This window comes from Bombina bombina, chromosome 11 (assembly GCF_027579735.1).
Source record: "Bombina bombina isolate aBomBom1 chromosome 11, aBomBom1.pri, whole genome shotgun sequence".
In the NCBI taxonomy this organism is placed as follows: Eukaryota; Metazoa; Chordata; class Amphibia; order Anura; family Bombinatoridae; genus Bombina; species Bombina bombina.
Window position 1 is genome coordinate 5,601,993 of NC_069509.1, and position 22,996 is coordinate 5,624,988.

The 22,996-nt window shown below is 45.2% G+C and overlaps 1 protein-coding gene across 3 annotated transcripts in view; it reads left to right on the forward strand.

The window, feature by feature from the left end:
- PHKG2 (phosphorylase kinase catalytic subunit gamma 2) overlaps positions 1-22,996 on the forward strand; it is an 87,060-nt gene that overhangs the window by 37,265 nt on the left and 26,799 nt on the right. For all 3 annotated transcript variants that reach the window (XM_053694733.1, XM_053694734.1, XM_053694735.1), the window contains exons 5-8: positions 2,360-2,523; positions 2,736-2,826; positions 6,230-6,383; positions 20,661-20,786. In XM_053694733.1, the coding sequence (XP_053550708.1) occupies positions 2,360-2,523; positions 2,736-2,826; positions 6,230-6,383; positions 20,661-20,786 (535 nt within the window). The remainder of the gene's footprint in view (positions 1-2,359; positions 2,524-2,735; positions 2,827-6,229; positions 6,384-20,660; positions 20,787-22,996) is intronic.

A 22,996-nucleotide genomic window follows, 5' to 3' on the forward strand; every position in this document is an offset into this window, starting at 1 on the left:
CGCTACTAGACATATGTCATGTTGTCACCTACCTGATCACCCTCATGTAAAGCCACTAGACATATGTCATGTTGTCACCAGCCTGATCACCATCATGTAACGCTACTAGACATATGTCATGTTGTCACCTGCCTGATCACCCTCATATAACACCACTAGACATATGTCATGTTGTCACCAGCCTGATCACCCTCATATAACACCACTAGACATATGTCATGTTGTCACCTGCCTGATCACCCTCATATAACACCACTAGACATATGTCATGTTGTCACCAGCCTGATCACCCTCATATAACACCACTAGACATATGTCATGTTGTCACCAGCCTGATCACCCTCATGTAACTCTACTAGACATATGTCATGTTGTCACCAGCCTGATCACCCTCATGTAACTCTACTAGACATATGTCATGTTGTCACCAGCCTGATTACCCTCATGTAACTCTACTAGACATATGTCATGTTGTCACCAGCCTGATCACCCTCATGTAACGCTACTAGACATATGTCATGTTGTCACCAGCCTGATTACCCTCATATAACACCACTAGACATATGTCATGTTGTCACCAGCCTGATCACCCTCATGTAACGCCACTAGACATATGTCATGTTGTCACCTGCCTGATCACCCTCATATAACACCACTAGACATATGTCATGTTGTCACCAGCCTGATCACCCTCATGTAACGCTACTAGACATATGTCATGTTGTCACCTGCCTGATCACCCTCATGTAACGCTACTAGACATATGTCATGTTGTCACCAGCCTGATCACCCTCATATAACACCACTAGACATATGTCATGTTGTCACCAGCCTGATCACCCTCATGTAACGCTACTAGACATATGTCATGTTGTCACCAGCCTGATCACCCTCATGTAAAGCCACTAGACATATGTCATGTTGCCACCAGCCTGATCACCCTCAGGTAACGCTACTAGACATATGTCATGTTGTCACCAGCCTGATCACCCTCATGTAACTCTACTAGACATATGTCATGTTGTGACCAGCCTGATCACCCTCATGTAACGCTACTAGACATGTCATGTTGTCACCAGCCTGATCACCCTCATGTAACGCTACTAGACATATGTCATGTTAGCACCTGCATAATCACCCTCATGTAACGCTACTAGACATATGTCATGTTGTCACCAGCCTGATCACCCTCATGTAACGCTACTAGACATATGTCATGTTGTCACCAGCCTGATCACCCTCATGTAACGCTACTAGACATATGTCATGTTGTCACCAGCCTGTTCACCCTCATGTAACGCTACTAGACATATGTCATGTTGTCACCAGCCTGTTCACCCTCATGTAACGCTACTAGACATATGTCATGTTGTCACCAGCCTGATCACCCTCATGTAACGCTACTAGACATATGTCATGTTGTCACCAGCCTGATCACCATCATGTAACGCTACTAGACATATGTCATGTTGTCACCAGCCTGATCACCCTCATGTAACGCTACTAGACATATGTCATGTTGTCACCAGCCTGTTCACCCTCATGTAACGCTACTAGACATATGTCATGTTGTCACCAGCCTGATCACCCTCATGTAACGCTACTAGACATATGTCATGTTGTCACCAGCCTGATCACCCTCATGTAACTCTACTAGACATATGTCATGTTGTCACCAGCCTGATCACCCTCATGTAACGCTACTAGACATATGTCATGTTGTCACCTGCCTGATCACCCTCATATAACACCACTAGACATATGTCATGTTGTCACCTGCCTGATCACCCTCATGTAACTCTACTAGACATATGTCATGTTGTCACCAGCCTGATCACCCTCATGTAACTCTACTAGACATATGTCATGTTGTCACCAGCCTGATCACCCTCATGTAACGCTACTAGACATATGTCATGTTGTCACCAGCCTGATCACCCTCATATAACACCACTAGACATATGTCATGTTGTCACCAGCCTGATCACCCTCATATAACACCACTAGACATATGTCATGTTGTCACCAGCCTGATCACCCTCATATAACACCACTAGACATATGTCATGTTGTCACCAGCCTGATCACCCTCATATAACACCACTAGACATATGTCATGTTGTCACCAGCCTGATCACCCTCATATAACACCACTAGACATATGTCATGTTGTCACCAGCCTGATCACCCTCAGGTAAAGCCACTAGACACATGGCATGTTGTCACCAGCCTGCTTAGCCTCATCTAATACTACCAGATGTGTCATATTCTGTCCCAAGCCTACTTGGATACAAAACCAATAATTAAGCATTTAATCCTTACCCGTCGGCCTGATTATGATCTGTTTACTGTGTTTTAGGTGTATCATGCGATCTCTGTTAGAGGCGGTAGCTTTCTTACATCGTAATAACATTGTGCATCGTGACCTAAAGCCAGAAAACATTCTCATGGATGATTCACTCAACATCAAGCTCTCTGACTTTGGTTTCAGCTGTGTCTTGCATCCGCCAAACAAGCTGCGAGGTGAATCTAGTCGTCAGTCATGTATTCTCTTTTCCTTCCTGGTCTCCACTCTCGTTAGTTATGTATTCATTGTCTCTGTCTGTATTGTGTTTTCCCACCTTGTTAATCTGTATCATTCGCTGAGAATGAAAAATATCACAGACGGCACAACAAGTGTAGAGCTAATAATGACGTTCATTATGTCTGTCTCTCTCTGTGTCTCTGTCTCAAAGAGCTCTGTGGGACCCCAGGTTATTTGGCTCCTGAGATACTCAAATGCTCAATGGATGAAACACACCCAGGATACAGCCAGGAAGTGGATCTGTGAGTGTGAGAGACAGGTGGGAAGTGAGTCTGTGAGTGTGAGAGACAGGTGGGAAGGGAGTCTGTGAGTGTGAGAGACAGGTGGGAAGTGGGTCTGTGAGTGTGAGAGACAGGTGGGAAGGGAGTCTGTGAGTGTGAGAGACAGGTGGGAAGTGGGTCTGTGAGTGTGAGAGACAGGTGGGAAGGGAGTCTGTGAGTGTGAGAGACAGGTGGGAAGTGGGTCTGTGAGTGTGAGAGACAGGTGGGAAGTGGATCTGTGAGTGTGAGATACAGGTGGGAAGTGAGTCTGTGAGTGTGAGAGACAGGTGGGAAGTGAGTCTGTGAGTGTGAGAGACAGGTGGGAAGTGGATCTGTGAGTGTGAGATACAGGTGAGAAGTGAGTCTGTGAGTGTGAGACAGGTGAGAAGTGGGTCTGTGAGTGTGAGAGACAGGTGGGTCTGTGAGTGTGAGAGACAGGTGGGAAGTGAGTCTGTGAGTGTGAGAGACAGGTGGGAAGTGAGTCTGTGAGTGTGAGAGACAGGTGGGAAGTGAGTCTGTGAGAGACAGGTGTGGAAGTGAGTCTGTGAGTGTGAGAGACAGGTGGGAAGTGAGTCTGTGAGAGACAGGTGGGAAGTGAGTCTGTGAGAGACAGGTGGGAAGTGAGTCTGTGAGTGTGAGAGACAGGTGGGAAGTGAGTTTGTGAGTGTGAGAGACAGGTGGGAAGTGGATCTGTGAGTGTGAGAGACAGGTGGGAAGTGGATCTGTGAGTGTGAGAGACAGGTGGGAAGTGAGTCTGTGAGTGTGAGACAGGTGAGAAGTGAGTCTGTGAGTGTGAGAGACAGGTGGGAAGTGGATCTGTGAGTGTGAGAGACAGGTGGGAAGTGGATCTGTGAGTGTGAGAGACAGGTGGGAAGTGGGTCTGTGACTGTGAGAGACAGGTGGGAAGTGAGTCTGTGAGTGTGAGATACAGGTGGGAAGTGGGTCTGTGATTGTGAGAGACAGGTGAGAAGTGAGTCTGTGAGTGTGAGATAAAGGTGGGAAGTGAGTCTGTGAGTGTGAGAGACAGGTGAGAAGGGAGTCTGTGAGTGTGAGATACAGGTGGGAAGTGAGTCTGTGAGTGTGAGATACAGGTGGGAAGTGGATCTGTGAGTGTGAGAGACAGGTGGGAAGTGGATCTGTGAGTGTGAGAGACAGGTGGGAAGTGGATCTGTGAGTGTGAGACAGGTGAGAAGTGGATCTGTGAGTGTGAGAGACAGGTGGGAAGTGAGTCTGTGAGTGTGAGAGACAGGTGGGAAGTGGATCTGTGAGTGTGAGAGACAGGTGGGAAGTGAGTCTGTGAGTGTGAGATACAGGTGGGAAGTGGGTCTGTGATTGTGAGAGACAGGTGAGAAGTGAGTCTGTGAGTGTGAGATAAAGGTGGGAAGTGAGTCTGTGAGTGTGAGAGACAGGTGGGAAGTGAGTCTGTGAGTGTGAGATACAGGTGGGAAGTGAGTCTGTGAGTGTGAGATACAGGTGGGAAGTGAGTCTGTGAGTGTGAGAGACAGGTGGGAAGTGGATCTGTGAGTGTGAGAGACAGGTGGGAAGTGGATCTGTGAGTGTGAGATACAGGTGGGAAGTGAGTCTGTGAGTGTGAGAGACAGGTGAGAAGTGGGTCTGTGAGTGTGAGAGACAGGTGAGAAGTGGGTCTGTGAGTGTGAGAGACAGGTGGGAAGAGGGTCTGTGAGTGTGAGAGACAGGTGGGAAGTGGGTCTGTGAGTGTGAGAGACAGGTGGGAAGTGGGTCTGTGAGTGTGAGAGACAGGTGGGAAGTGGGTCTGTGAGTGTGAGAGACAGGTGGGAAGTGGGTCTGTGAGTGTGAGAGACAGGTGGGAAGTGGGTCTGTGAGTGTGAGAGACAGGTGGGAAGTGGGTCTGTGAGTGTGAGAGACAGGTGGGAAGTGGGTCTGTGAGTGTGAGAGACAGGTGGGAAGTTGGTCTGTGAGTGTGAGAGACAGGTGGGAAGTGAGTCTGTGAGTGTGAGAGACAGGTGGGAAGTGAGTCTGTGAGTGTGAGAGACAGGTGGGAAGTGAGTCTGTGAGTGTGAGAGACAGGTGGGAAGTGAGTCTGTGAGTGTGAGAGACAGGTGAGAAGTGAGTCTGTGAGTGTGAGAGACAGGTGGGAAGTGAGTCTGTGAGTGTGAGAGACAGGTGGGAAGTGGATCTGTGAGTGTGAGAGACAGGTGGGAAGTGGATCTGTGAGTGTGAGAGACAGGTGGGAAGTGGATCTGTGAGTGTGAGATACAGGTGGGAAGTAAGCCTGTGAGTGTGAGACAGGTGGGAAGTGGGTCTGTGAGTGTGAGAGACAGGTGAGAAGTGGGTCTGTGAGTGTGAGAGACAGGTGGGTCTGTGAGTGTGAGAGACAGGTGGGAAGTGAGTCTGTGAGTGTGAGAGACAGGTGGGAAGTGAGTCTGTGAGAGACAGGTGTGGAAGTGAGTCTGTGAGTGTGAGAGACAGGTGGGAAGTGAGTCTGTGAGAGACAGGAGGGAAGTGGATCTGTGAGTGTGAGAGACAGGTGGGAAGTGGATCTGTGAGTGTGAGAGACAGGTGGGAAGTGGATCTGTGAGTGTGAGAGACAGGTGGGAAGTGGGTCTGTGAGTGAGATACAGGTGAGAAGTGAGTCTGTGAGTGTGAGATACAGGTGGGAAGTGGGTCTGTGAGTGTGAGAGACAGGTGGGAAGTGGGTCTGTGAGTGGGAGAGACAGGTGGAAAGTGGGTCTGTGAGTGGGAGAGACAGGTGGAAAGTGGATCTGTGAGTGGGAGAGACAGGTGGAAAGTGGGTCTGTGAGTGGGAGGGAGAGGGGATTTAAGTGGGTCTGAGTGGGAGAGACAGGTGGAAAGTGGGTCTGTGAGTGGGAGAGACAGGTGGAAAGTGGGTCTGTGAGTGGGAGACACAGGTGGAAAGTGGGTCTGTGAGTGGGAGGGAGAGGGGATTTAAGTGGGTCTGAGTGGGAGAGACAGGTGGAAAGTGGGTCTTTGAGTGGGAGGGAGAGGGGATTTAAGTGGGTCTTAGTGGGAGAGAGAGGGGATTTAAGTGGGTCTGAGTGGGAGAGAGGAGATTTAAGTGGGTCTGTGAGTGGGAGAGGGGATTTAAGTGGGTCTGTGAGTGGGAGAGAGAGGGGATTTAAGTGGGTCTGTGAGTGGGAGAGAGGGGATTTAAGTGGGTCTGTGAGTGGGAGAGAGAGGGGATTTAAGTGGGTCTGTGAGTGGGAGAGGGGATTTAAGTGGGTCTGTGAGTGGGAGAGGGGATTTAAGTGGGTCTGTGAGTGGGAGAGAGAGGATTTAAGTGGGTCTGTTAGAAAGAGAGAGAATTGAAGTGCGTCTACTGTCCTCTAGTCTTACATGTGTGAAACGGGAACTCAATTCCTTGCTGTGCTCATTATCCCGTTAGGTGGGCATGTGGAGTGATCATATTCACACTTCTGGCTGGTTCTCCTCCTTTCTGGCACCGCAGACAGATGTTGATGCTTCGGATGATCATGGATGGACGATTCCAGTTCAGTTCTCCTGAGTGGGATGACCGATCAGCTACTGTAAAAGATCTGGTACATAAACACGTTACCCAATCCTAAACGTACCAGCTTCATTGTTCATGCTTTTGTTCTTCAAGACCTAGCCTCTCATCTGCCCTCCCTTGGTCTCCCCATCTTCAGGCTTTTCCTTCATTAGTTCCTCATCTCCTCACTGGGTCCTTTCTTTTTATGACACGATGAGTCCACGGATCATCTTAATTACTAATGGGATATTCACCTCCTGGTCAGCAGGAGGCGGCAAAGAGCATCACAGCAAAGCTGTTAAATAGCTCCTCCCCTCCCACTCCAGTCATTCTCTTTGCCTACGTTAGTGATAGGAAGAGGTAAAGTGAGGTGTTAGAAAAGATTCTTCAATCAAGAGTTTATTATTACTCTTGTTAAGTGTATCCAGTCCACGGATCAGCCATTAGTTGTGGGATATTCTCCTTCCCAACAGGAAGTTGCAAGAGGATCACCCACAGCAGAGCTGCTATATAGCTCCTCCCCTCACTGCCATATCCAGTCATTCTCTTGCAACTCTCAACAAAGATGGACGTAGTAAGAGGAGAGTGGTGTATTATAGTTAGTTTTTTAACTTCAATCAAAAGTTTGTTATTTTTAAATGGTACCGGAGTGTACTGTTTCATCTCAGGCAGCATTAGAAGAAGAATCTGCCTGTGATTTCTATGATCTTAGCAGAAGTAACTAAGATCCACTGCCGTTCTCACATATTCTGAGGAGTGAGGTAACTTCAGAGGGGGAATGGAGTGCAGGTTTTCCTGCAATAAGGTATGTGCAGTTAACATATTTCTAGGGATGGAATTTGCTAGAAAAATGCTGCTGATACCGGATTAATGTAAGTTAAGCCTTAAATGCAGTGATAGCGACTGGTATCAGGCTTATTAACAGAGATACATACTCTTATAAAAGTGTAATATAAAACGTTTGCTGGCATGTTAATCATTTTTATATATGTTTGGTGACAAAACTTATTGGGGCCTAGTTTTTTTCCACATGGCTGGCTTGATTTTTGCCTAGAAACAGTTTCCTGAGGCTTTCCACTGTTGTAATATGAGTGGGAGGGGCCTTTTTTAGTGCTTTTCTGTTCAGATAAAAATACTGACAGAGACATTCAGCTTCCCTCTGCATGATACAGGACATCTCTGAAGGGCTCAAAAGGCTTCAAAGTCGTGTTTGAGGAGGGTAACAACCACAGTAGACTGTGGCAGTTGTTGTGACTGTGTTTAACCCCTTAATGACCACAGCACTTTTCCATTTTCTGTCCGTTTGGGACCAAGGCTATTTTTACATTTTTGCGGTGTTTGTGTTTAGCTGTAATTTTCATCTTACTCATTTACTGTACCCACACATATTATATACCGTTTTTCTCGCCATTAAATGGACTTTCTAAAGATACCATTATTTTCATCATATCTTATAATTTACTATAAAAAAAATTATAAAATATGAGGAAAAAATTGAAAAAAACACACTTTTTCTAACTTTGACCCCCAAAATCTGTTACACATCTACAACCACCAAAAAACACCCATGCTAAATAGTTTCTAAATTTTGTCCTGAGTTTAGAAATACCCAATGTTTACATCTTCTTTGCTTTTTTTGTAAGTTATAGGGCCATAAATACAAGTTGCACTTTACTATTTCCAAACCATTATTTTTCAAAATTAGCGCTAGTTACATTAGAACACTAATATCTTTCAGGAATCTCTGAATATCCATTGACATGTATATAATTTTTTTTAGTAGACATCCCAAAGTATTGATCTAGGCCCATTTTGGTATATTTCATGCCACCATTTCACCGCCAAATGCGATTAAATACAAAAAATCGTTCACTTTTTTACAAATTTTTTCACAAACTTTTGGTTTCTCACTGAAATTATTTACAAACAGCTTGTGCAATTATGGCTTAAATGGTTGTAAATTCTTCTCTGGGATCCCCTTTGTTCAGAAATAGCAGACATATATGGCTTTGGCGTTGCTTTTTAGTAATTAGAAGGCTGCTAAATGCCACTGCGCACTACACGTGTATTATGCCCAGCAGTGAAGGGGTTAATTATGGAGCATGTAGGGAGCTTCTAGGGTTAATTTTAGCTTTAGTGTAGTGTAGTAGACAACCCCAAGTATTGATCTAGGCCCATTTTGGTATATTTCATGCCACCATTTCACCGCCAAATGCGATCAAATTAAAAAAAACGTTAAATTTTTCACAATTTTAGGTTTCTCACTGAAATCATTTACAAACAGCTTGTGCAATTATGGCACAAATGGTTGTAAATGCTTCTCTGGGATCCCCTTTGTTCAGAAATAGCAGACATATATGGCTTTGGCGTTGCTTTTTGGTAATTAGAAGGCCGCCAAATGCCGCTGCATTTCACTCGTGTATTATGGCTAGCAGTGAAGGGGTTAATTATGTAGCTTGTAGGGAGCTTGCAGGGTTAATTTTAGCTTTAGTGTAGAGCTCAGCCTCCCACCTGAAACATGAGACCCCCTGATCTCTCCCAAACAGCTCTCTTCCCTCCCCCACCCCCCAATTGTCCCCGCCATCTTAAGTACTGGCAGAAACTCTGCCAGTACTAAAATAAAAGCTATATTTGGTTTTTTTTTTTTTTTAGCATATTTACATATGCTGCTGTGTAGGATCCCCCCTTAGCCCCCAGCCTTACTGATCCCCCACCAAAGAGCTCTCTAACCCTCCCCCTCTGCCTTAATGGGCGCCATCTTGGGTACTGGCAGCTGTCTGCCAGTACCCAGTTTAGTGAAAAAATTTGCCTTTTTTAAAAAAAAAAACCCTTTTCTGCAGTGTAGCTTCCCCCCCCCCCAAGATCAACCCCCCACCCCTTCCACATCTCTTAGCTGTTATTTACAGCTTTCAAAAAGTTATTTGATGTACTTTTGAAACTTGATTTTTCTGTAGTGTAGCGGTTCCCTCCCGCTCCCGCCCCGTGCACGCGCCCGCCCGCCGCCCCCCGTGCGCGCTCCCGCCCCTCCCGCCCCCGATCCCGCCCCCCTCCACTCCACTGGGCACATCGATGGCCGCCCACCCGCCTCCCAGACTTGCTCCCACCCACCAACGATACCGGCCACCGATGTCCGGTGCAGAGAGGGCCACAGAGTGGCTCTCTCTGCATCGGATGGCCAAGGGGGGTTATTGCAGGATGCCTCCATATCGAGGCATCACTGCAATAACCGGAAAGCAGCTGGAAGCGAGCAGGATCGCTTCCAGCTGCTTTCCACACCGAGGACGTGCAGGGTACGTTCTCAGGCATTAACTGCCTTTTTTTGAGGACGTACCCTGCACGTCCTCGGTCGTTAAGGGGTTAAAAAACAAAAAAAATAAAAAAAAATGTTTTTGTCATTTATTATTCTGTTTTTGTTATTAAGGGGTTAATCATCCATTTGCAAGTGGGTGCAATGCTCTGCTGACTTGTTACATACACTGTAAAAACTTTGTTAGTGTAACTGCCTTTTTTCACTGTTATTTCAAATTTTGTCAAAATTTGTTTCTCTTAAAGGCACAGTAACGTTTTTTATATTGCTTGTTAACTTGCTTTAAAGTGTTTTCCAAGCTTGCTAGTCTCATTGCTAGTCTGTACAAACATGTCTGAAACAGAGGATACTTGTTCATTATGTTTAAAAGCCATGGTGGAGCCCCATAGGAGAATGTTGTACTAAATGTATTGATTTCACCTTAAACAGTAAAGATCAGTCTTTATCTATAAAAGAATTGTCACCAGAGGGGTCTGTCGAGGGGGAAGTTATGCCGACTAACTCTCCCCACGTGTCGGACCCTTCGCCTCCCGCTCAAGGGACGCGCGCTAATATGGCGCCAAGTACATCAGGGACGCCCATAGCGATTACTTTGCAGGACATGGCTGCAATCATGAATAATACCCTGTCAGAGGTATTATCCAGATTGCCTGAATTGAGAGGCAAGCGCGATAGCTCTGGGGTTAGACGAGATACAGAGCGCGTAGATGCTGTAAGAGCCATGTCTGATACAGCGTCACAATATGCAGAACCTGAGGACGGAGAGCTTCAGTCTGTGGGTGACGTCTCTGAATCGGGGAGACCTGATTCAGAGATTTCTAATTTTAAATTTAAGCTTGAGAACCTCTGTGTATTGCTTGGGGAGGTATTAGCTGCTCTGAATGACTGTGACACAATTGCAGTGCCAGAGAAATTGTGTAGGCTGGATAAATACTATGCAGTGCCGGTGAGTACTGATGTTTTTCCAATACCTAAAAGGCTTACAGAAATTATTAGTAAGGAGTGGGATAGGCCCGGGGTGCCCTTTTCCCCACCTCCTATATTTAGAAAAATGTTTCCAATAGGTGCCACTACACGGGACTTATGGCAGACTGTCCCTAAGGTGGAGGGAGCAGTTTCTACTTTAGCGTACCACTATCCCGGTTGAGGACAGTTGTGCTTTTTCAGATCCAATGGATAAAAAATTAGAGGGTTACCTTAAGAAAATGTTTATTCAACAAGGTTTTATTTTACAGCCCCTTGCATGCATTGCGCCTGTCACTGCTGCGGCGGCATTCTGGTTTGAGGCCCTGGAAGAGGCCATCCATACAGCTCCATTGACTGAAATTGTTGACAAGCTTAGAACTCTTAAGCTAGCTAATTCAACATTTGTTTCTGATGCCATTGTTCATTTGACTAAACTAACGGCTAAGAATTCCGGATTCGCCATCCAGGCGCGTAGGGCGCTATGGCTCAAATCCTGGTCAGCTGATGTGACTTCAAAGTCTAAATTACTCAACATTCCTTTCAAGGGGCAGACCTTATTCGGGCCTGGTTTGAAAGAAATTATTGCTGACATTACTGGAGGTAAGGGTCATACCCTTCCTCAGGACAGGGCCAAATCAAAGGCCAAACAGTCTAATTTTCGTGCCTTTCGAAATTTCAAGGCAGGTGCAGCATCAACTTCCTCTGCTTCAAAACAAGAGGGAACTTTTGCTCAATCCAAGCAGGCCTGGACACCTAACCAGTCCTGGAACAAGGGCAAGCAGGCCAGAAAGCCTGCTGCTGCCTCTAAGACAGCATGAAGGAGCGGCCCCCTATCCGACAACGGATCTAGTAGGGGGCAGACTCTCTCTCTTCGCCCAGGCGTGGGCAAGAGATGTTCAGGATCCCTGGGCGTTGGAGATCATATCTCAGGGATATCTTCTGGACTTCAAAGCTTCTCCTCCACAAGGGAGATTTCACCTTTCAAGATTATCTGCAAACCAGATAAAGAAAGAGGCATTCCTAAGCTGCGTACAAGATCTCCTTGTAATGGGAGTGATCCATCCAGTTCCGCGGACGGAACAAGGACAGGGGTTTTATTCAAATCTGTTTGTGGTTCCCAAAAAAGAGGGAACCTTCAGACCAATTTTGGATTTAAAGATCCTAAACAAATTCCTCAGAGTTCCATCATTCAAGATGGAAACTATTCGAACCATTTTCCCATGATCCAAGAGGGTCAGTACATGACCACAGTGGACTTAAAGGATGCCTACCTTCACATTCCGATTCACAAGAATCATCATCAGTTCCTGAGGTTTGCCTTTTCTAGACAGGCATTACCAATTTGTGGCTCTTCCATTCGGGTTGGCTACAGCCCCAAGAATTTTTACAAAGGTTCTGGGCTCACTTCTGGCGGTCCTAAGACCGCGAGGCATAGCGGTGGCTCCTTACCTGGACGACATCCTGATACAGGCGTCAAGCTTTCAAATTGCCAAATCTCATACAGAGATAGTTCTGGCATTCCTGAGATCGCATGGGTGGAAAGTGAACGAAGAAAAGAGTTCTCTATCTCCTCTCACAAGGGTTTCCTTCCTAGGGACTCTAATAGATTCTGTAGAAATGAAAATTTACCTGACGGAGTCCAGGTTATCAAAACTTCTAAATGCTTGCCGTGTTCTTCACTCCATTCCGCGCCCCACGGTGGCTCAGTGCATGGAAGTAATCGGCTTAATGGTAGCGGCGATGGACATAGTGCCATTCGCGCGCCTGCATCTCAGACCGCTGCAATTATGCATGCTCAGTCAGTGGAATGGGGATTACACAGATTTGTCCCCTCTACTAAATCTGGGTCAGGAAACCAGAGATTCTCTTCTCTGGTGGTTATCTCAGGCCCATCTGTCCAAGGGTATGACCTTTCGCAGACCAGATTGGACAATTGTAACAACAGATGCCAGCCTTCTAGGCTGGGGTGCAGTCTGGAACTCCCTGAAGGCTCAGGGTTCATGGACTCAGGAGGAGAAACTCCTCCCAATAAATATTCTGGAGTTAAGAGCAATATTCAATGCTCTTCTGGCTTGGCCTCAGCTAGCAACACTGAGGTTCATCAGATTTCAGTCAGACAACATCACGACTGTGGCTTACATCAACCATCAAGGGGGAACCAGGAGTTCCCTAGCGATGTCAGAAGTCTCCAAGATAATTCGCTGGGCAGAGACTCACTCTTGACACCTGTCAGCGATCCATATCCCATGTGTAGAGAACTGGGAGGCGGATTTTCTAAGTCGTCAGACTTTTCATCCGGGGGAATGGGAACTCCATCCGGAGGTGTTTGCTCAATTGGTTCTCCGTTGGGGCAAACCAGAATTGGATCTCATGGCGTCTCGCCAGAACGCCAAGCTTCCTTGTTACGGATCCAGGTCCAGGGACCCAGAAGCGGCACTGATAGATGCTCTAGCAGCGCCTTGGTTCTTCAACCTGGCTTATGTGTTTCCACCGTTTCCTTTGCTCAAACAGGAAAGAGCATTGGTGATATTGATAGCGCCTGCGTGGCCACGCAGGACCTGGTATGCAGACCTAGTGGTCATGTCATCCTTTCCACCATGGACTCTGCCTCTGAGACAAGACCTTCTAATACAAGGTCCTTTCAATCATCCGAATCTACTTTCTCTGAGACTGACTGCATGGAGATTGAACGCTTGATCCTATCAAAGCGTGGCTTCTCCGAGTCAGTAATTGATACCTTAATACAGGCACGAAAGCCTGTCACCAGGAAAATTTACCACAAGATATGGCGTAAATATCTTCATTGGTGTGAATCCAAGAATTACTCATGGAGTAGGGTTAGGATTCCTAGGATATTGTCCTTCCTCCAAGAGGGTTTGGACACAGGATTATCAGCTAGTTCTTTAAAGGGACAGATTTCTGCTCTGTCTATTCTTTTACACAAGCGTCTGGCAGAAGTTCCAGACGTTCAGGCATTTTGTCAGGCTTTAGTTAGAATTAAGCCTGTGTTTAAACCTGTTGCTCCTTCATGGAGCTTAAACTTGGTTCTTAAAGTTCTTTTTCTGATGGCTATTTCCTCGGCTTGAAGAGTCTCGGAGTTATCTGCCTTACATTGTGATTCTCCTTATCTGATCTTTCATTCAGATAAAGTTGTTCTGCGTACAAAACCTGGGTTTTTACCTAAGGTGGTTTCTAACAAGAATATCAATCAAGAGATTGTTGTTCCATCATTATGTCCTAATCCTTCTTCAAAGAAGGAACGTCTTTTGCATAATCTAGACGTAGTCCGTGCCTTGAAGTTTTACTTACAGGCTACTAAAGATTTTTGCCAAACATCTAACCTGTTTGTTGTTTACTCTGGACAGAGGAGAGGTCAGAAGGCCTCGGCAACCTCTCTTTCTTTTTGGCTTCGGAGTATAATCCGTTTAGCCTATGAGACTGCTGGACAGCAGCCTCCTGAAAGGATTACAGCTCATTCTACTAGAGCTGTGGCTTCCACCTGGGCTTTTAAAAATGAGGCCTCTGTTGAACAGATTTGCAAGGCTGCAACTTGGTCTTCGCTTCATACTTTTTCCAAATTTTCCAAATTTGATCCTTTTGCTTCTTCGGAGGCTGTTTTTGGGAGAAAGGTTCTACAGGCAGTGGTTCCTTCCGTTTAAGTTCCTGCCTTGTCCCTCCCATCATCCGTGTACTTTAGCTTTGGTATTGGTATCCCACAAGTAATGGATGATCCGTGGACTGGATACACTTAACAAGAGAAAACATAATTTATGCTTACCTGATAAATTTATTTCTCTTGTAGTGTATCCAGTCCACGGCCCGCCCTGTCCTTTTCAGGCAGGTCTAAATTTTAATTAAACTACAGTCACCACTGCACCCTATGGTTTCTCCTTTCTCGGCTTGTTTCGGTCGAATGACTGGATATGGCAGTGAGGGGAGGAGCTATATAGCAGCTCTGCTGTGGGTGATCCTCTTGCAACTTCCTGTTGGGAAGGAGAATATCCCACAAGTAATAGATGATCCGTGGACTGGATACACTACAAGAGAAATAAATTTATCAGGTAAGCATAAATTATGTTTTTTTGAGTAGTGCAAGATTGTGCTGCTTTGTTCTAGGGTGTAGCCGTAGTCCATATCAGTCTCTTCAGTGGGCAGTGGTGGCTTTAGAGCAATGGGAACTGGTGGGACATAATTCTCACTGCACGTCCCATATATTGATGCTGCCCTAAATCATGAATACCTGAGGAATATTTACTCAGGAATTTCTCCTTTTTTCACAGGTCCATGGGAGGGAGAGGACCTCTCATACCTGGTGAGCTGCCTTGCTGTATGGCAGACATATGAGGTAAGTGCCACTTTTTATTCTGGGGCTAAAAGTCACTCAGAGAAAAAGGGAGCACTTTACTTCTACACACAGACAATACAAGGGCTCATAGGATATGCTCTTTATTGTTGTGACACGTAAACTCTCAGAGTCTGAGGGAACAGAACAGCATTAAGCAGGCACTGGGACTAGGAGACGCAGGTTTTTATGGCTCTGGTGGTTTTTACTCTCACGTGGCTTATCTGAACAAAATGCCGACCAAGAGAGGATGTTACTGTTAAAAATGCCCACGATGGGCGGAGCTTCCGATTGCGTGCCTTTTCACTGCGCCTCGGTGTACATATACAAACGGGGCAGAAAATTTCAGTCTTTGCCTAGAAGCGCATGGTTCTTGATATACATGCGTTTCTAGGAACGGATAGAGCTGACGTTCCCCTGTCGATTCCGGATCGTTGGATAAGAGAGAAAGAGGTTCTCAGGTCTTGGAGTCAGGCAAGGCTGCTGAGGTGTAGGGGTGTCAATATTTTTTTTTTCTAGGCATTTAAGTACGTTTTTAAATACACAGTAAAAAAGTTACACTTTTCAATTTATAGGCACAGTAACGTTTTTGCACTTAAACATTTTTTGTAACAAAATTAAAGTTTTTAATTCATAATTGTGTTATTGTGATTCAGAATGGACCAAGAGGCCTTTTAAGATGTCACTTGCTCCTTGTGTTTTGATGCAAATGTGGAACCACCAATCCCTTTCTGTTCCTCATGTATTGAGAGGACTCTAAATTATAGGGAAAAGATTTTTTCTGAGCCAACTTTTTCTAAAGCGGATGTTGTCCAGGAGTCTAATGACGAGGTTCAATATATGCCGCTTCTGTCTCCTCAAGCGTCCCAAATTTTACCGCCCTCACAAGCAGTGCCCTGCGCTTCCTCTATAGCTCCTGCTGGAGTGACTTTAAGAGACATCACTTCTCTCATGTCTTCTACAATTTCTGATGCATTGTCTGCTTTTCCAATGTTGCAGGGAAAGCGTAAGAGGAAAATCAGATCAGTAAGCATGGTTTCTGACGCAGTTGTTGAGATTTCGGAGGTCCCCTCCCAGAAGCCTAAGGAGGAGTATACCGTAGTAGCATCTGAAGGCGAAATTTCAGATTCGGAAAGTGTAATTTCCCTTGCTGATACTGAGGTTGTATCTTTCAGGCTTAAGCGACTCCACGGTAGTTGTTGTTCCTAAGAAGTCCAGTAAGCTGAACAAATATTTAGAGGTTCCTTCCTCGACAGACGTGTTTCCGGTCCCAGACCGAGCTTCTGAGATCATTGCTAAGAAGTGGAAAAGGCCGGGTATTCCTTTTTCTCCATCTCCTATATTTAAAAAGATGTTTCCCATAGCCGACTCTATTAAGGAGGCTTGGCAAACGGTTCCCAAGGTGGAAGGAGCCATTTCCACCTTAGCTAAGAGAACTACTATTCCCATAGAGGATAGTTGAGCCTTCAAAGACCCTATGGACAAGAAGTTAGAGGGTTTACTCAAGAAGATGTATGTTCACCAGGGCTTGCAATGGCAACCAGCTGTGTGCATTGCTACCGTCACTAGTGCGGCAGCATATTGGTTCGATGCATTGTCTGATGCCATCAGGACGGAAACTTCTCAGGATAGGATAAAATCTCTTAAACTAGCTAATTCCTTTATTACGGATGCTTCCCTTCAAGTTAAACTGGGAGCAAAGATTTCGGATTTCTCTATTCTAGCCCGCAGAGCCTTATGGTTAAAGCCTTGGTCTGCGGATGTGTCCTCTAAGTCTAAGCTTCTAGCTATTCCTTACAAGGGGAAAACCTTGTTTTGACCTGGCTTGTCTGAGATTATCTCTGATATCACAGGAGGTAAGGGTTATCTTTTCCCCAGAATAAGAGAAACAAAAAGGACGACAGAGTAATTTACGTTCCTTTCGAAATTTCAAGGGAAATTTTTCCTCTACTGCATCCAAACAGGAACAAACTGAACCTGCATGGAGATCCAATCAATCCTGGAATAAGGGAAAACATTCTAAAAAGCCTGCTGTTGAATCAAAGACAGCATGAAGGGCATGCCCCCGATCTGGGACCGGATCTTGTAGGTGGCAGACTTACCTTCTTCGCTCAGGCTTGGGTTCGAGATGTTCAGGATCCCTGTGCGATACAAATCGTGTCCCAGGGATACAAGTTAGAATTCAAAAGTTTTCCTCCCAGAGGCAGGTTTCTGCTTTCAAGATTTTCTGCAGACCAGACAAAGAGAGAGGCGGTACAGGAACAGGGTCTGGGATTTTATTCCAATCTGTTCGTGGTTCCCAAAAAAGAGGGAACCTTCAGGCCGATCTTAGATCTCAAAAGTTTAAACAAATTTCTCAGAGTACCGTCCTTCAAGATGGAAACTATTCGTTCCATTCTCCCTTTGATCCAAGAGGGTCAATTTATGACGACAGTGGATTTAAAGGACGCGTACCTGCATGTTCCCATTCACAAGTTCCTAAGGTTTGCCTTTCTGGACAAACACACTACCAGTTCGTAGCTCTTCCCTTCGGTCTTGCCACAGCTCCCAGAATTTTTACAACATTTTTGGGATCGCTATTGGCTGTGCTTCTGTTACGGGGCATTGCAGTGGCACCCTATTTGGATGACCTCCTAGTCCAGGCGCCATCATTACAACAAGCAAGATCCCACACGGATATGGAGGTATCTTTCCTGCGATCTCACGGGTGGAAGGTAAATCTGGAAAAGAGTTCATTAGTCCCAAATACAAGGGTAACTTTCTTAGGAACTATATTAGATTCCCTATCAATGAAGATTTTTCTGACAGAAGTCAGGAAATCAAAGATTATCGATAGTTGTCTAGTCCTTCAGTCCACTCCTCGGCCATCAGTGGCTCAGTGCATGGAGATAATCGGACTGATGGTGGCGGCAATGGACATCATCCCATTTGCTCGGTTTCACCTCAGACCTCTGCAGTTAAGCATGCTCAGGCAATGGAACGGAGATTATGTGGATTTGTCTCCTCGAATACTACTGGAGCAGGAGACAAGGGATTCTCTTCAATGATGGTTGTCTCTGGATCATCTTTCCCAGGGAACCTACTTTCGCAGACCATCTTGGGTGATTGTGACAACAGACGTCAGCCTTCTGTGGTTCCTTAAAGGCTCAGGGAGTTTGGAATCAGTCAGAGTCGGTTCTTCCTATAAACATCCTGGAGCTGAGAGCGATCTTCAATGCTCTTCTAGCCTGGCCTCAGTTAGCTTCGGTCCAGTTTATCAGGTTCCAGTCGGACAACATAACTTCAGTGGCTTACATCAATCATCAGGGAGGAACAAGGAATTCCTTAGCGATGACAGAGTTAACCAAGATAATTCAGTGGCCAGAGGCCCATTCTTGCTACCTGTCGGCGATCCACATCCCAGGGGTGGACAACTGGGAGGCGGACTTCCTGAGCAGGCAGACCTTTCATCCGGGGGAGTGGGAACTCCATACGGAAGTGTTTTCCAGCCTGATTCTCAAGTGGGGTCAGCCTGGAATTAGATCTCATGGCATCTCGACAGAATGCCAAGCTCCCGAGATACGGGTTGAGGTCCAGGGACCCCCAGGCGGAACTGATAGATGCTCTGGCGGTTCCTTGGACCTTCAGTCTAGCATACCTATTTCCTCCATTTGCTCTTCTTCCTCAGGTTATTGCTCGAATCAAGCAGGAGAGGGTGTTGGTAATCCTCATTGCTCCTGCTTGGCTTTGCAGGATTTGGTATGCAGATCTGGTGGACATGTCATCTCTGCCACCTTGGAGACTTCCGTTGATGAAGGACCTTCTAATTCAAGGGCCCTTCCTTCACCCAAATCTAGTTTCTCTGAAGCTGACTCCTTGGAGATTGAACGCTTAATTTTATCCAAGCGGGGCTTTCTGACTGTGTCATAGAGACCATGATTCAGGCTTGTAAGCCTGTAACTAGAAAGATTTACCATAAGATTTGGCGTAAATATCTTTATTGGTGTGAATCCAAGGGCTACTCATGGAGTAGAGTTAGGATTCCTAGAATTTTGTCTTTTCTCCAAGAAGGTTTGGAGAAAGGTTTATCGACAAGTTCCCTAAAGGGTCAAATCTCGGCCTTATCTATTTTGTTACACAAACGTCTGGCGGATGTCCCAGATGTACAAACATTTTGTCAGGCCTTGGTCAGGATCAGGCCTGTGTTCAAGCCAGTTACTCCTCCATGGAGTCTTAATTTAGTTCTCAAAGTTCTTCAAGGGGCTTCGTTTGAGCCTATGCATTCCTTAGATATTAAGTTGTTATCTTGGAAAGTTTTATTTCTTGTTGCTATTTCTTCTACTCGTAGAGTGTCAGAGCTCTCGGCATTGCAGTATGAGTCTCCTTACCTTATTTTCCATTCAGATAAGGTAGTTTTACGTACTAAATTAGGATTTCTTCCTAAGGTTGTTTCTGATCAGAACATTAATCAGGAGATTGTTGTTCCTTCTTTGTGTCCTAATCCTTCTTCTCAGAAAGTACGACTTCTGCACAATTTGGACGTGGTCCGTGCTTTAAAGTTTTACCTGCAGGCGACTAAGGACTTTCGTCAGTCTTCTTTTTTTGTTTGTGATTTTCTCAGGAAAACGTAAGGGACAGAAAGCTACGGCTTCTTCTCTTTATTTTTGGCTAAAGAATATCATACGTTTTGCATATGAGACTGCTGGACAGCAGCCTCCAGAGAAAGTTACGGCTCATTCCACAAGGGCTGTTGCTTCCTCATGGGCATTCAAGAATGAAGCTTCTGTGGAAAGATTTGCAAGGCTGCAACTTGGTCCTCTCTTCACACTTTTTCAAAGTTTTACAAAATTGACTCTCTTGCCTCGGCTGAGGCCGCTTTTGGGAGAAAGTTTCTTCAAGCAGTGATGCCTTCCGTTTAGGTTCCCTGTCTTGTCCCTCCCGTATCATCTGTGTACTCTAGCTTGGGTATTGAATCCCATTAGTAATTAAGATGATCCGTGGACTCATCGTGTCATAAAAAAGAAAATTTATGCTTACCTGATAAATTTATTTATTTTTTGACACGATGAGTCCACGGCCCGCCCTGTTCTTGTAAGACAGGTTGTTGGTTATTAAAAACGTTAGAAAACTCTGCACCTTGGTTTTTCCTTTCTATCCTTAACTTCGGTCGAATGACTGGAGTGGGAGGGAAGGGAGGAGCTATTTAACAGCTTTGCTGTGGTTCTCTTTGCCGCCTCCTGCTGACCAGGAGGTGAATATCCCATTAGTAATTAAGATGATCTGTGGACTCATTGTGTCAGAAAAGAAATACATTTATCAGGTAAACATAAATTTTCTTTTTTTAATCTCTCTTTTCTTATCACCATCTATTGAAGTTCTTCACCCCTAATCACTTGGTCTCTCTTCTTTATTCATCACCTCCCTTTTCACTGACCTTGTGTTTTTCTGCAAGCCTCCACTCTCCTCTTATCTTTTTTTTTTTTTTCTTGGTATTTCTTACTCTTCCTCCTTTTGGTACTTATGCTACAACATTTTCTCTCAGCTCCTTCTGTTTCTGTTCCTATCCTGACTGTTTTCTATTGCTCGGCCTTTTCTTGCTGGAACTTTTCTTTTCCTGTCTTTCTCTTCCACCCCTTTTCTCTTGTTGCCCTCAGCCCCTCAGAATGAACAAACCAGATCCCCTTGGCTCTGATAAACAGCATAGTTTGTCTCTGATTCCGTCTCCCACACAGATTTCTCGTCTTCTGGAGGTTGACCCAGATAAGCGTCTGACAGCGGAGCAGGCTCTTCAGCATCCGTTCTTCCAAAGTCACCAGATAGAGCAGCTCTGTCCACGTTATCCACTGCGTCGCTTCCGGGTTAGTGCTTGTTACCCCTTTCTTCACTGTCCCTCTTTCTTATGTTTTTGTTTCTAAAGATAACTGTCATGTTCTCTGTAACCTGCACACACCTTGTAATGTGTGCTCTTTCTGATTCACTTGTGCTCTGTGTGACTTGCGTTTTGCTTTGGTGCTCAGTAAGTGGCACATAAATAAACCAACTCGCCTCCTTGCTGTTGTCACATAATATGGTCACAACGCCGGCTGTCTCCAGCATCTCATCTGTTAGATCTCTTGGTTACAACTGCTTATATAGCACAGAAACATGAGAGATGTAAAATAAATAGTTGACAGTATTAGTGCAATGAGATGGTAGGTTTGGTTGTGAATTTGAAGTGAGCGTTTACTAAAGGCCTTTGTTACATTCTACTTTACATGAGCAATATCGCAGGTCCCTGACCACTTCCTCTCCTATTAAACTATAAATGATGACTATACTGAAAACATTGTTATAAAACAGCTCGGAGTAGCAAGAATGGGAAGTCCTACTGTAAGAACCTAGCCCTGAGTACAACAATATGTGTTAAAGGGACTTTCATGATTCAGGTAGCGCATTCAATTTGAAACCACTTTCCTATTATATTATCCAATTTGCTTCATTCTCTTGGTATCCTTTATTGAAGAGAACACCTACTCAGGAGCAGTAATGTACCACTGGGCACTAGTTGCTGATTGGTGACTACACATGTATGCCTCTTTTCATAGACTCAGCTGCAGATCAGTAGTACATTACTGCTTCTGAGCCTACTCTTTAACAAACAATACCAACAGAACAAAACTAATTTGATTATAGGTGTAAATTGTACATTTGTATAGCATTGCATGTTTTCTATCTGGAACATTACCGTTTCATTTTGACTTTACTGTCCCTTTAACTCTAGAGGAAAGGAAGTTTTGTATTTATCAAACAAAAGGTTAACTGGTGAAACTTTCTACAAAGTTATGTAACTTTATAAAGGAGTTTGAAATAAACAATTCATTCACTTTAACCTTTGCCTTGTGACCCAGGGCCCATTCTATCACCTTAATCTTCAGGTTCTTACCCAGGGTTGGGTCGGAGTTTGATGGTTCAGATGAAGGAAGGTTCCCTGGGTCCGAGTTTGATGGTTCAGATGAAGGAAGGTTCCCTGGGTCCGAGTTTGATGGTTCAGATGAAGGAAGGTTCCCTGGGTCTGAGTTTGATGTTTCAGATGAAGGAAGGTTCCCTGGGTCTGAGTTTGATGGTTCAGATGAAGGAAGGTTCCCTGGGTCTGAGTTTGATGGTTCAGATGAAGGAAGGTTCCCTGGGTCCGAGTTTGATGGTTCAGATGAAGGAAGGTTCCCTGGGTCTGAGTTTGATGGTTCAGATGAAGGAAGGTTCCCTGGGTTTGAGTTTGATGGTTCAGATGAAGGAAGGTTCCCTGGGTCCGAGTTTGATGGTTCAGATGGAGGAAGGTTCCCTGGGTCCGAGTTTGATGGTTCAGATGAAGGAAGGTTCCCTGGGTCTGAGTTTGATGGTTCAGATGAAGGAAGGTTCCCTGGGTCTGAGTTTGATGTTTCAGATGGAGGAAGGTTCCCTGGGTCTGAGTTTGATGGTTCAGATGAAGGAAGGTTCCCTGGGTTTGAGTTTGATGGTTCAGATGAAGGAAGGTTCCCTGGGTTTGAGTTTGATGGTTCAGATGAAGGAAGGTTCCCTGGGTCAGAGTTTGATGGTTCAGATGAAGGAAGGTTCCCTGGGTTTGAGTTTGATGGTTCAGCTGAGGAAGGTTCCCTGGGTCCGAGTTTGATGGTTCAGATGAAGGAAGGTTCCCTGGGTCCGAGTTTGATGGTTCAGATGAAGGAAGGTTCCCTTGGTCCGAGTTTGATGGTTCAGATTAAAGAAGGTTCCCTGGGATGAAGGAAGGTTTCCTGGGTCCAAGTTTGATGGTTTAGATAAAGGAAGGTTCCATGGACCCAGGGAACCTTCCTACATCTGATCCTTAAAACTCGAACCCAGGGAACCTTCCTCAGCTGAACCATCAAACTCAGACCCAGGGAACCTTCCTACATCTGAACCTTCAAACATCTGTATATTTATGTATTTATGTATCTCATTGTTAAAGCCCTTTTGGATGCCTTTCTTTTCCCAACACCTGAGATCTCATCCCTTATTATTTTTGTGTGCAATATTTTTTTGTAATAATTTTTATTTAGATGTTTTTTATGAGTGT